Raw genomic sequence first — 12,798 nt, 5'->3', positions numbered from 1 at the left:
TGGGGGGAGGGACTGAAATGCTCATTAGCCTTCCCCAAAGGCCCTGGCACAGAGTCTTCCTGACTATTCAGAGATCAGCATCCTATATTTACTTACCAGGGACAATTTATTTTTCTTTTATATTCTCAAAGCACTTGAAATGATTCCTTCTCTTTGTGATGATTTCCATATGCTGTTTCCAGTGAAAGGGCGATGGCTTACTGAGTGAGCTTAAGGCCACATTCTGAAACCATTACATGCCATCTCACAGGGAGAGATCCTGAGGATTGCAGAAGCCCTTCTTATGATACTGAGATCCGGATCTCAAAAGGCATTGCAAGGAAGACAGCAGATAACCCTTCAATTTTATAAAGGTTGGTTAAATAAAATTAGAATAACCACAAATGTGATAGCAGTAATTTTTAAAAACCCTTGAATGTTTCCTGTGTGTTAAGTAATTTGCATGCTCAATTTCTAACCCTGAGAACAATCCTTGGAGCTAGGTGCTAACACTATCCCCGTTTTATAAATGAGAGAACTGAGGCACAGAGACTAATATGATTGAAAGAGTCAGAGTTGACTTGCTCCAAACAGAGCTCAACATAAATATAGGCAAATAATTCTTCATGGCTTGAGGTATTTTCCTTTTAAAAATCTGTACTCAGCAGAAATCAACACAACACTGTAAATCAACTATACTCCAATCAAAAAAAAAAAACTGTACTATTTTTAAGTGGGACAATCATTTTATTTGGCCTTGTAAAATGTATAACTTAAGGGTTTACTGCCTCAAGCTGATTAAACTGCATAACAAAGAAATCTTGATTTGTAATTGATACTTACAAACATTTTGTGAAATGTTGCATTTTATCAACAATGAAAAATTGCCCTGGGTAAAAGAATCATCACAAATAGTTTATTTAGCTTTTGTGCTCTTAACTTTCATTTGATATCTGGAGTACAAGAGATTGGATTACCGCGTTTCTTAATTTCTGAAGAAAATAAATTTGTGTAGAAGACAGTTACTTCCTCCTCTAATTAAAATAATAATAACAATGACAGACTCCTTTACTGCATGATTACTCTGTGTCAAGTATTATCTTAATATACAATCTTTTAAAAGTATCACAAGACATATTACTAACTGATTCCTTGGATCTCAGATTCCTCACCTGTAAAACTGGTGACATTTTTTATCTATAAAAACAGCAATTCCATTACATAGTATGCTATTTTACAGATAAGGAAACTGAGACTCAGAAAAATGTGTTTAAACCTACATGGTAAGTGGTAGCCAGCATTAAAATGCTCGTATCCTTTCAATGGGTCCGTTTCCAAATAATATCTAAATAAGATCATCTCTTTTTTGAAGGAGAAATGAAATTAAGACAAACTAGAAAATATAATAAAATTCTTTGCTCTAGGTCTGACACTGAAGTCAAAATAAACAGGATCTACGTATCAAATTCTATTTGACACTCCTTAAATTCTTCTTCTCTCACTGGGAGAATCAATGTCAGAGGAAGAGGAAAGGTTAATAGAATTTTTAACCAAACATCTACATAAGAAGCGGTAGTAATTATTCATTTAAATAAAGTGTTCTAAAGACCAGCCAGTAGGCTGTTACATTATGAAAAACTGAAATGGATGAAGAGGAAATATGAAGAAAACAGCTCAAAGTCATTCTCTAGGACCAGTATGTTAATCATCTAACGATGGGAAAATAACTGCATGGTCAGGGTTCCCAGGAGAAGAGAGTTTTTCATATTTATCACTGTGAAAGACTGGACTTCTTATAGCAATTTCTCATGGAAATGTGTGCCAGCTACACTGGCGTCTTCACAGTTCCTTGAAAGTGCCAAGCATGCTTCTGTCCCAGGGCTCTTGTACTTGTAGTGCCCTATGCGTGGAAGGCTTCCCCCACTATCTGCCAAGCCAACTGGAACTCCCACGGACTTTTATTTTCAACTAAAAAATGAGAAGGAGCTCTAACTAATGTTTAATCTACTTTCATATATGGATTGACACCAGTACCCTGGTCCAGTCTGGTCCAGATAGTTATGAGTTTCATATGGTACTTGAGGTGACACCACCGAACAGGGGACAGGAGCTCCTAACATGGCAGAGGGGAAAGAGGCTACCTCATATGTTCATTCTCTTGCAATACATTATGTTTTACGGTGCTTGATTAAATGAATTTCCATGTTATTATCTAGTTTTAACCCTCACAAAATGACTCAAGTTTTAAAATATTCCTGAAAGGCAGCTATTGATTAAAGATAACACCTACATTTCAGGCACAAGAGAAAAAGAGCTGACCCTCCTCTATATTCCTTCAGAAACTCTTCATCAGCCATGTAGCGAGATTAAACACCATTACTGTTTAATCGTATGTGACAGGTAGGTAAAATATTCAAAATTACCAAGAACACTATTTGGAATACGGATTTATATCCACTGTTGTTAGAGAGGAACTTTGCCTTATTGTGCTCTATGATATCAGCTAGTGTTAGTATGAAGTAGTCAGGACTAAGAAGATATTTCATAACCAAGCATCCAGAGCATGAAAAACTTCCAGATTTGTTTTTTTTTAACAGTGGTTGAAGTCAGGCAATACTCGATTTAAAACATTACAGAATTAAGCCAAATGATAATGTTTAGAAAGCTTCTCATGGATGCATTTTAAAATGGTTAAAATAATACAATATGGCAACAAACCAAGATATATTTTTTTATCAGCAAATATTGTTGAAGATGTAAAGAAAAAAAACCCAGGAAATTGGTAGAAATAATATTAGACCAAACTACATGTTGGAGGAGTTTTGCTGTAAAGTTAAATAAAAGAACATATGTTTCTGGTATATCCCAGCCTACAGTATTTTCTAGATTCTATTTCAACACTGAAATAGATGAAGAGCTACTCCTTTGGAGAGCCGATACAGAAAAATACTGGAAATAAGTTCTCCAAGTAAACGAATTCTTTAATTAAAAATAAAATCAATGTTTTATGGGAAAAATGTAAATAAAACCACTGATGAAGTAGCCGCCTTAACAGGGATTAACAAAGAAAAGATTCTAGGGTAGGTTATGACGTGCCTCACATAAAATTTATTCAGTACATTATTTGTAGGTAAGTTAAGTTGAAGAGAGAAGCAAAATAAATGGAATACAAAAGTGCAAAAGTGCTGCAGGATGTCATCAATATGGTTAATTTTAGAAAAACTCACATTTAATATATACTGGAATCTATAAAACATGTTGCAATGATATCAGGAGTGCAGGGGGCCGTTCAGAGCATGCACTTTGGTGTCCAACTGGCCTCTGTCCTAGGCCTGCCTGGACCTGCTCTACAACCTTAGTTATTCACCTAACTTCTCTAAGGCTCAGTTTTCTCATCTGTGAAAAAAAGGATAGTTAGGCCTACTGTGAATGATATAATACATAAAGCACTTAATTGTACAGAGATTTTTTTTTAATGTTATGGTTATTTTGATGATATGATGGGGAGACTTTGAAGTATTTTTAGCAGTGCTATAACAGGTGATTTAGAACAATCTCTCTGGCAGCTCTGTGTATCATGAACCTGAGGAATGTGAAACCCAAAGCAGGGAGACAGTTAAAAGGCCAAGGTAGTTTATCTAAGAGACAGCTAGTGAAGGCCTGAGCTGAAGGAGTGGGAGTAGGCACACCGAGCAGGAAGTGAGTGAGCTACTGAGAAGGTAAATTCAGTACCCCCAGTTTCCACCTCAATGCATTGGTTTCATACCCCTTTAATATGTCTTGAACTACATGGTAAAATTCTCAAACATGGTCCTACTGCTAGAAAATTTTTGCTTCAAAAATAAAGTAGCATGCATATATACACTAATATGTATAAAATGGACAACTAATAAGAACCTGCTGTATAAAAAAATAAATAAAATTCAAAATAAATAAATAAAAAATAAAGTAGCATGGAATTCCCTGGTGGTCCAGTGGTTAGGACTCGGCACTTTCACTGCCGTGGCCTGGGTTCAATCCCTGGTCAGGGAACTAAGATCCCGTAAGCTGCAGAGCGTGGCCAAGGACAAAAACAGATAATAATAATAATAATAAAGTAGCATGTCATATTTGTTAAGAAGACATGGGAAATCTGATTAGAAAAAATTTTTTAAATCTATCCTTCAGAAGACAGAATTATGAAAACTTCTAGTCTGTTTCTATTTCATTTCCTAAATTATTTGTTCCAGAAACAAAAGTTTCAAATAGTGATCTGACACTAATTTAAATTAGTGAAAATATACTTAAAGTCAGAACAGAAGAAGTAGGTGTAGTTTATGGGACCACAAAAATCTTTCCACCATGGTCTGTTGAGGTCTTTCTTCCCTTCTTAACTGGCTGTTCAAACTACACTAAACCCCAAAATGTGTGTAGGAGCTTAGAAGACAAACCCCAGAGTCAAACTGGGTGAACCCCAGGTCTGACCCTACCTACCTGTGTGACCCAAGGAAGTCACTTAACCACTTTCTGCCTCTGTAATGGGGATCTTAAATGGGGGTAACCTCACAGGGTTCTCTCATTATATTTAAAAGGTGATCAAAGAATTGTCCAGTACCCAGTAAACATTAATATGAGTTTCTTAAAATTATCTCCAGAAGGCAATAAGATGTTGGGAGGAAAATGATACTCTGAACATTATTATAGATTTCTTCTGGAAAAAATAATCTGTGTCCTAAAATGGTGAAATTCAAGCCAGGTAAGTTTTGATAAAGGAAGGAGTATTGCCTAAGTAGGATCAGATAGAACACAAACAAATAGTTCTGTTCAGGAAAAGTCATCCACTACATTGTTTTATCAGTGCAGTACCCACACTGCTTCCAAAGAAAAGTGGAAAAGCTAGTCTTGGGTGAGTAAGATTTTAAAAAACCAAAAACCAATGGATAGGAAAACTATTTGTTACATAATCAAGTGACACAATCTTTCATTTATAATGTTTCAAAGGGTAAATCCACCACATTTTTTAGTACTTTATCTGAAACACACCAGATTTATACACAAGTTAAGGAAAACTACATCCAGACCATCATAACACAAAACTATATCTATTATCGCTGATGATCTGCCACATGCCAATGGATTTCACAAAGACTTTGAAGATACAGTTTGTTGAGAATGTGGCCATTTCTACTTTTTAATAATAAGAAAAGAATGGTAAATAATTCAGAAAAATTAAGTGCCTAAGATAATTCAATACTGTAAATATGTTCTCACTGAGGTTGTCAAACAATGAAATATTCCCCAAAGAGCAAATGTTATATCTGTTTCTCAGATGAGCTTTTAACTTCATGAAGTTGTTTACTCTTTCAGATTATTTAATGAAGCTGATGCAGGAATTCTCCATTTCCTTTTACAGAAACCTCATGGCATTTGGTTTCATCATGAATCTGTTAGAACAGACACAATAAACATTTTGGAGTCCATATATTTTTCAGGTTTATTTACAAGTAAACCAGTTCCCTTCCAGTCTTGTCTCTCATTGCACATTAGCTCAGAGATGCGTTTCCTGTAATCCTTACAGGAAGATTATAAAAACCCCTAATGGGTCCTCAGGCCCATTAAAAGAAGAAATCATTACAAATGCTTTTAAAGATCAAATCTTAGATTGGTGACATTCTATCTGATAAAATTCTGTATCGAAGTCACTGCAATGTTCAGCATTACTAAATGATATCCTGTTCTCTTATCCAGGCTGATGCAGAGAGTGATATGATGCCCCTGCTAGAGGGAAAGAATTATATTTGACTTAAGGCTGTTTTATATTTTTTTCAAATAATTTTTTTCAGAATCAGTTTTTTTCATCTATAAGCTGAGAATAATAAAACTTTGTCTACCCCACCAGTATCAAAGGAGATAATATATGTTAACACACTTAGACGATTGTAGGATAAACAAATGAAGTATTTGTAGCTAAATATATAAATTAGCTTATATTCCTGAATACATTAACTAACAGAGGGAGCTAAATTATTTTGGAAGCTAACCTGTCTTTTAAAACCATTACCATGAAAAATATGCAAATATTATCCAGTTAGGTATAATGTGTATGTCCCAATGATATTACACACTGACTTTTGGAATTTGCAGTATGAATTTATTTAAAAAAAACAACAATCACCTTAATACCCAATAAAAGTTCGGAGTACTTCTAACTTGAGAGTTCTAGCCTCTAATAGGTGTTCAAGAAATAGGTGTTCAAGAAACACCTCTTTAGACTTAACCAAAGGTATGCATCTGCCTAATAACGAAATGCATCCCAGGTTATAAAGTACTGATTCACATTCAACAAAAGAAGAAGAAAAGGAAAAAGAAGTAGTTTACATTTCTATTAAGCTCAAAGTCAGATTTTCATGCATTCTACCTGGAAACAATAGCTTCAACATGATCAATGGAAGTCATATGAGTTGGTGATAAGTTTTCAATCTAACACACATCAAGTACGTGTGATTGATAATATGAACCTGTATGATGGAACTGATGTTTCTGAGGAGTGCCTATCATTCTGTTATAAATGTGAAACTATTTTATTTCTTCCAGTTACTGCTTTTGACTACTATTATAAAACCAAATCCCTCCCTTAATAATACTTTGGTCAGATCCCATGCATTTCTGGTGGCTTTTGGTTATTAAAACGGTCTAGTCCGATTACAGTTTTGCTCTAACATCTAACTCTAAGCTCTCTCCCTAAGCACGGTGGCTGGCTTGTGGCTCCAGGGCTTGGCAAGAGGAGGAAAGAGTTGTCTGCTCTTTACCCGCCTCCCACCCACTCCTCCCAGGTTGAAGGCCGGAAGGAAGACTGGAGAAGGAGGGGGAAGGTAGATCTATTTATTCATAACTGAATGAGGTGGCATTTCTCTCTTGGTTTTTGTGCTTCTCTGGTTAATGTTGAGTGGCCATCACTGTCCTCTCTGCAGCTGGTGTCCAAATGCTGGGACACTTGTGTGGTTTCTTCTAGGAGCCCTGGAGGGCTTTGCCCTGCATAGTTCCCTAACACAGGAAATAGGGCTCCTGTCCAGCACTTCTCTATCCCTTCCAAGCCCCCAATGCCAGCTTGTTCCTGCCAGCCCCTGGCTAAGAGCTTGGCCTTTCTGGGTAGGCCAAGCAAGATGGCTCAAGTCCCGCCAATGACTTTCTGTGATATTCATTCATCCATGGGAAATGCAAGGATCCTTGCCTTACTAAATGGACAAGTTCCTATTCATTCTCTCTCTGTTTCTCTTTTTCTCTCTCCTTTTCCCTCCTGCATCTTTCTCCAGTTTTATTCCCCCCACCTTCCTCTCCCTACCCCCATCCCACTGTTCACATAGGCACTAGGCAGGCCAGCAACTGCATTGACAAAGAAGACATCCTACCAGGGATGCACCTGGAACATCTCCTGGCATATGACAAGGGCCTGATAAATGCGAGCTACATATGGACTATGTCTAGATAATGGCAAGGTTCATGCATAGTCATAGTCATTATTTTATCTCATTGTCCTTCAACAAGTGATCTGTCTTAAAACATGCAATTCTAAAATAAAAATTTTATGTAACATCTGCTTAATAGATTTAGCTAGTGTGCACAGATTTCTATAAGCATAGCTATTTTTAGAATTTCTAAAAAGTGCTCAGAAAAATCAATAAATATTAAGTGATCAGTCATATTTACTAATAAAGATGTTCCTAGGTTTCCATTTGTAGTAAGGAGCATTTATCCTGAAATATACATATTTAAATATCAAAATCTTTCCTATTTTTCCCTTTAGAAATAGCTATGTTTCTTGAATTATTCTATCTGAAACATTTTAGATACCTCACTGATGTCACTAAGGGATATGAATTATGTATTTGAATGTGCTTTGCCTAAATACATTTATTCAAACGTTTAAAGAGAGGATATACAATAATAGATGAGAATCATTAAATCCACCTTGCCTCACAAAATGGATGATTGTAATTTGTCATCTAAATTTTAATAAAGTTATTTGAAACTGAATTAAAATTCATTTTAGTAAGTACCATAGTCTATACTTTTGAAGAAAGCTTCCATTTCTTTTTTTTAAATAAATTTATTTATTTATTTTTGGCTGCATTGGGTCTTCGTTGCTGTGTGCGGTCTTTCTCTAGTTGTGGCTAGGGGGGCTACTCTTTGTTGCAGTGCATGGACTTCTCATTGCGCTGGCTTCTCTTGTTGCAGAGCACGGGCTCTAGGCACGCGGGCTTCAGTAGTTGTGGCTCACAGGCTCTAGAGCGCAGGCTCAGTAGTTGTGGTGCGATGGGCTTAGTTACTCTGCGGCATGTGGGATCTTCCGGGACCAGGGCTCGACCCCGTGTGCCCTGCATTGGCAGACCGATTCTTAATCACTGCACCACCAGGGAAGTCCCCCATTTCTAACCATTAAAACATGTAAAGAATAATCAGTCTAAACATTTTTTGTTCATTATTCTCAAAATGTGAGTGACTTCTGAATCATTCATAAGATTTGATTGCAAAACAAAAATTTCTCCCCATTTCTTTTTATTTTTTTAATTTTTTAAAATTTATTTTATTTAATTTTGGCTGTGTTGGGTCTTCGTTTCTGTGCAAGGGCTTTCTCCAGTTGCGGCAAGCGGGGGCCACTCTTCATCGCAGTGCGTGGGCCTCTCACTATCGCGGCCTCTCTTGTTGCGGAGCACAGGCTCCAGACGCGCAGGCTCAGTAGCTGTGGCTCACGGGCCCAGTTGCTCCGTGGCATGTGGGATTTTCCCAGACCAGGGCTTGAACCCGTGTCCCCTGCATTGGCAGGCAGATTCTTAACCACTGCGCCACCAGGGAAGCCCTCCCCATTTCTTTATGTGGAGATTTTCCAAAGCGATTTTCCAAGAGTATGTCCAGGGACATAGCCATGTAAGTAGATGTTCCAAATAAGAGAGTTTTGTAAAATAAAAGTGCTAACATACTTTTCATAAGGACATCTGCACAGACACAGTGGGGTTTTATGTTGTAATTATGTCTGAATAAATTTTTTTCTGTGGATGATGTCTTGGAAATATACCTTGCAAGAGTACTGTTTTATGACTCTGTGTTGAAATGTTTGCTTCTCACCACATATATTTAGAACATAAACTAAAAGATATATAAACATTTAAAAACCAGGGCAATGTTATTGATTATTTAGGGCCTTTTAGAAATTCAATTTATCTTGAAAACAAAGCAGAATTTTATGGCCTTGGGCTTCAATGTCAATGAAAATTTTTATTATTAATATTTCTGTTAGTGATCTTTAAAAGTTGGGGTTCACCTACAGTTCAGCCAGCGAGCCAAATACTAAAAACATTTGAACATCTTTCAAAAATGACTAAACATGTCACTAGAAGGATATTTACTGGGAATTATAAAACTATTAAATTTCTGATCATTCTTAATATTAGAATTACTTTTTTTCTTTTTCTAAAAATATTAGACTAGTTTTTCTTTTGCTATTTCAGCTTGCTAGATTTTCATTCTATATAGAATTATTGAAAATCTAAACACTAGATATTTACAACAAGCCAGAAATTTGTTGTTATCTAAAGAGCTGCTTTGTAGCATACCCATTTTAAGGGGCATGATTTAAGCACTGTGTGAAAATTTCTTTTTTTTTGAAAATATTCTCTTCAGTTTCCAAACTATTCTTTTGCATGTTCTTCAAAACTGTGAGCATTTTGTTTGCCAGCAACCATCCCCTACTCAGCCTTTCTGTCTCTTTTCTCTTTATCCTCCTACTTGGAGGTAACTTGGCTCTAATAAGTTTTCACCAGTCCTTGGAAAAGAAGAAAATCTATGCCAAGCAACATACACTTCACCTTGATCTCAATGAGAGACCTTTAATAGAATTCAGTTGACAATGTTTTGAGTGAAAAACAGTGATTCCAGTGAGGCCATGGCCTTGATAATGTAGAAATTGACAAGCACTTTGTTCCAAGGGTTTTTGGGAACAAATAATGCTAGTAATAAGAACTTAAATATAGTAAGTTTTAATTAAATATAAAACCAGACCAAGAAAAGTGGGCATTGCCATAGAAATTTAGAAATTACACCTTCTTTAGAAGGCTCCCTGGTCACTTTTACATGTGGGAAAAAACTATAGATTATCGTCTCTCTCTCTCTCTCCCTCTCTCTCTTTTACACACACACACACACACACACACACACACACACACAATAATTAAGGCAAACATCCAGGTGCTTTCATAATGATATTTTAAAATCAGTAACTTTATAGCAACACAAACTAAAAAATTAAAGCAAACATCCTGATGCTTTAATATAATGATCTTTTTAAAACCAAAAATGTATTTCCTGGGTATTTTAGGAAAGAGAGGGGGAGAGCAGGACTAAATTTCTTGACCCTCATACAGACTAATAGCCTCTTTGAATCCTGGTAATAGAGATGCTATCAGCAGAGGAACGCCTCCAAAACACCCTTCACTAGCAATTTGCTTCAGTTCTTCAAAAAATCACACAGCGGTTCCACTTTGAAATAAGCACATCAAGAAGTCAGGAGAACCCATTCTATTCTGTAGGTCTGGCTATGAAAGAGCCACCAGGAATCACAGCTTCTAGCCACTCCTGTCCCCACATTTTAACTGGTAGGCAAATGATTCTAAAATTGTGCACTAATAGGGCTGTAGAAAACTCGAGCAACATAGAACCTCACTAATGGTAGAGTCCAGTTTCCACCGTACTTCTCTCCTTTCCCACCCCACTCAAAATATTTGTCTCTCTCTCTCTCTACACACACACGCAAACACACATACGCAAACACACACACATCAGATGAATCCGGAAGGGTGATCTGTCTCAGGCCCGGCTGCAAGTTAGATCAGAGCTGGAATTAGGACCCAAATCTCAGTAACGGGAGCCAGCCGACGGCTATTCTAGACCCGGGACAAATCCACTTCAGTCTCATGAATTCTACATACGCTGAATTAGACATTAATATTTTGTCTGATGTTGCCTGCCATTGACTCCTAAAGAAACACAGTGAAACCAACCACCTTTCCGTACCCTTTAATCACTCTGCCAGTTCCAAGCCGAAGACCAAAGACCGGAGGCAAGTTACTTAACCTCTCAGGGTTCTATCCTCATCTAAAATTAGCAGGTTGAAGTGGAAATCTCTGAGAAACTTTTCAGTTCTACAAATTTCTCCTTTCTCCCGTTTTATGCTTCATTCCTGATGTTTGATATTTTCACTAGGTGGCAGGATTCCACCATCGCATTATGAAAGGATTTTCCTATGGAAGCCTGGGTGCAGAAAATTTCAAAGAAACTCCTTTTTTCACAGTGAACATTAAGAAAAAAAAAAGCCAAAGGGAAAGAAGAATAACTACAAAGGCCAGTGGTCCATATATTTCATAAGGATCTAGATACATTTTTAATGTAAGTATAAAACAGGAAATTAAACATGTTCTTTCCTATAGTACTTCAATTTAGTATTACAATCAGGTGAAAGTCTGCTTATTTTCATGTATTTTAAAATTTGTTTCAGCTGAATCACAATTAGACAATGTCAGATCCCCTCAAGCAAACTGGTAAGCATATTGAGCTAAGAAAAAAAGCAATCTAATGGAAACAAAAACATCTTAAATATTTTAAATCATTATTAGATGCATTTCAAAGTTACCTCTAAGTTACTTACAATATATTTCCAGTGTCTTTGAATTTTATTTTGAGCACTTAACCAGACGAATGCACATGATAGAACAGAGTACTTGGATTTTTGCATTTATTAGCCAAATCCTTAAGAGAGTATTCTTTCAAATAGATTTTATGGCATCTTCATCATATTTTTTTTTTAAATTATTGCCCCAAATTGGGCTTCTCATAAATGCTGTATAATAAATGTCATTACCAATACTTTATGAGGCCCCAAAATAGCCAAGCCAATTGGTTATGCTGAGCTGAGCCCTTCTCCTCTGCCAGAGCCAAGTAAAGTGACATGAAACAATAACAACTGTAGATTCTAATATTGCCTAGAAGAAACGTTCCCAAGTGTCTTGCTGGATGCCGGAGAAGAAGCTAATTCCCTAGGCTTTTGTTCAGCTGATAAAATACAGCACGCTTTTTTCCCCATTAACGGCTGATTAATTACATATGTGGTATATGTTACTCTCCAAAGTTTCTTTGGTAAAAACAAAAACAAAACACAAAAAACCCACACCCTAGAAAGAGTCAATGTCAGCATCAAAATCAAACTAATATATAGACTTCTGAATCAGAACTTGAAAAACCATCCACAGGTTGCTTTCATTCCCTCCTTCCCAGCCCAGAACCGTGATAACCCATCTTCGATGGTCCTACCTTGGCGACTTTTAAGGGCTGCTGCTCCTCCTTGCCACCTTGCAATCTGAACCCCCAGGGCGCCCCTCCGGTCATGGAAATGCAGATGAAATCCCCGGTGCCCATTTTCTTCTTTTAGCTGGGTAACATGAAGAGCTTGAAAAGACGGACGAAGCCTGGGTGCGGTTGAGGCTATGCAGTGAGCTTCGGGCTCCCGCTAGGGAGGCAGGACTGGGGCGCGCAGAGCCTCCGCCGCAGCAGCCGCTGCTGCCCCGGCCGCCGCTTCGAATTTGCGCTGCTAATGGGATCATTCACAAGGCGGCAGAGGCGCTAGACGCATCAAGCACACAGCCCACTCTTGCGTCACGCTCCTTTGCTCAGCCCACCTTCAGGAACGGCGAGAGCCTCACACAGAGGAAGATGTCCCCCACTGGGGGCAAGATGCGGGGCGGGGAGGGGAACGAAAGTTCTCTAGCTCTAACTAGAGAACCCAACCCTTAA

At 37.5% G+C, this 12,798-nt stretch overlaps 1 protein-coding gene and 1 non-coding gene across 3 annotated transcripts in view; one reads left to right on the top strand and one right to left on the bottom strand.

Annotated features, from left to right (window-relative positions):
* Positions 1-12,576, bottom strand: part of SYNPO2 (synaptopodin 2) — a 168,018-nt gene extending 155,442 nt beyond the window's left edge. Inside the window, exon 1 of one of the 2 annotated variants that reach the window (XM_036852115.1) lies at positions 12,319-12,576. In XM_036852115.1, the coding sequence (XP_036708010.1) occupies positions 12,319-12,423 (105 nt within the window). In that variant the 5' untranslated portion in view covers positions 12,424-12,576. The remainder of the gene's footprint in view (positions 1-12,318) is intronic. The other variant, XM_036852114.1, reaches the window with a different exon arrangement.
* TRNAE-UUC lies at positions 3,940-4,011 on the top strand. Its single transcript has one exon. It is a non-coding gene; the product is annotated as a tRNA-Glu (tRNA).
* Positions 12,577-12,798: the final 222 nt, after the last annotated feature.

Source organism: Balaenoptera musculus, chromosome 5 (assembly GCF_009873245.2).
Source record: "Balaenoptera musculus isolate JJ_BM4_2016_0621 chromosome 5, mBalMus1.pri.v3, whole genome shotgun sequence".
In the NCBI taxonomy this organism is placed as follows: Eukaryota; Metazoa; Chordata; class Mammalia; order Artiodactyla; family Balaenopteridae; genus Balaenoptera; species Balaenoptera musculus.
Note: the sequence above shows the minus strand (reverse complement) of the source record. Positions and strands in the feature narration are given on the sequence as shown.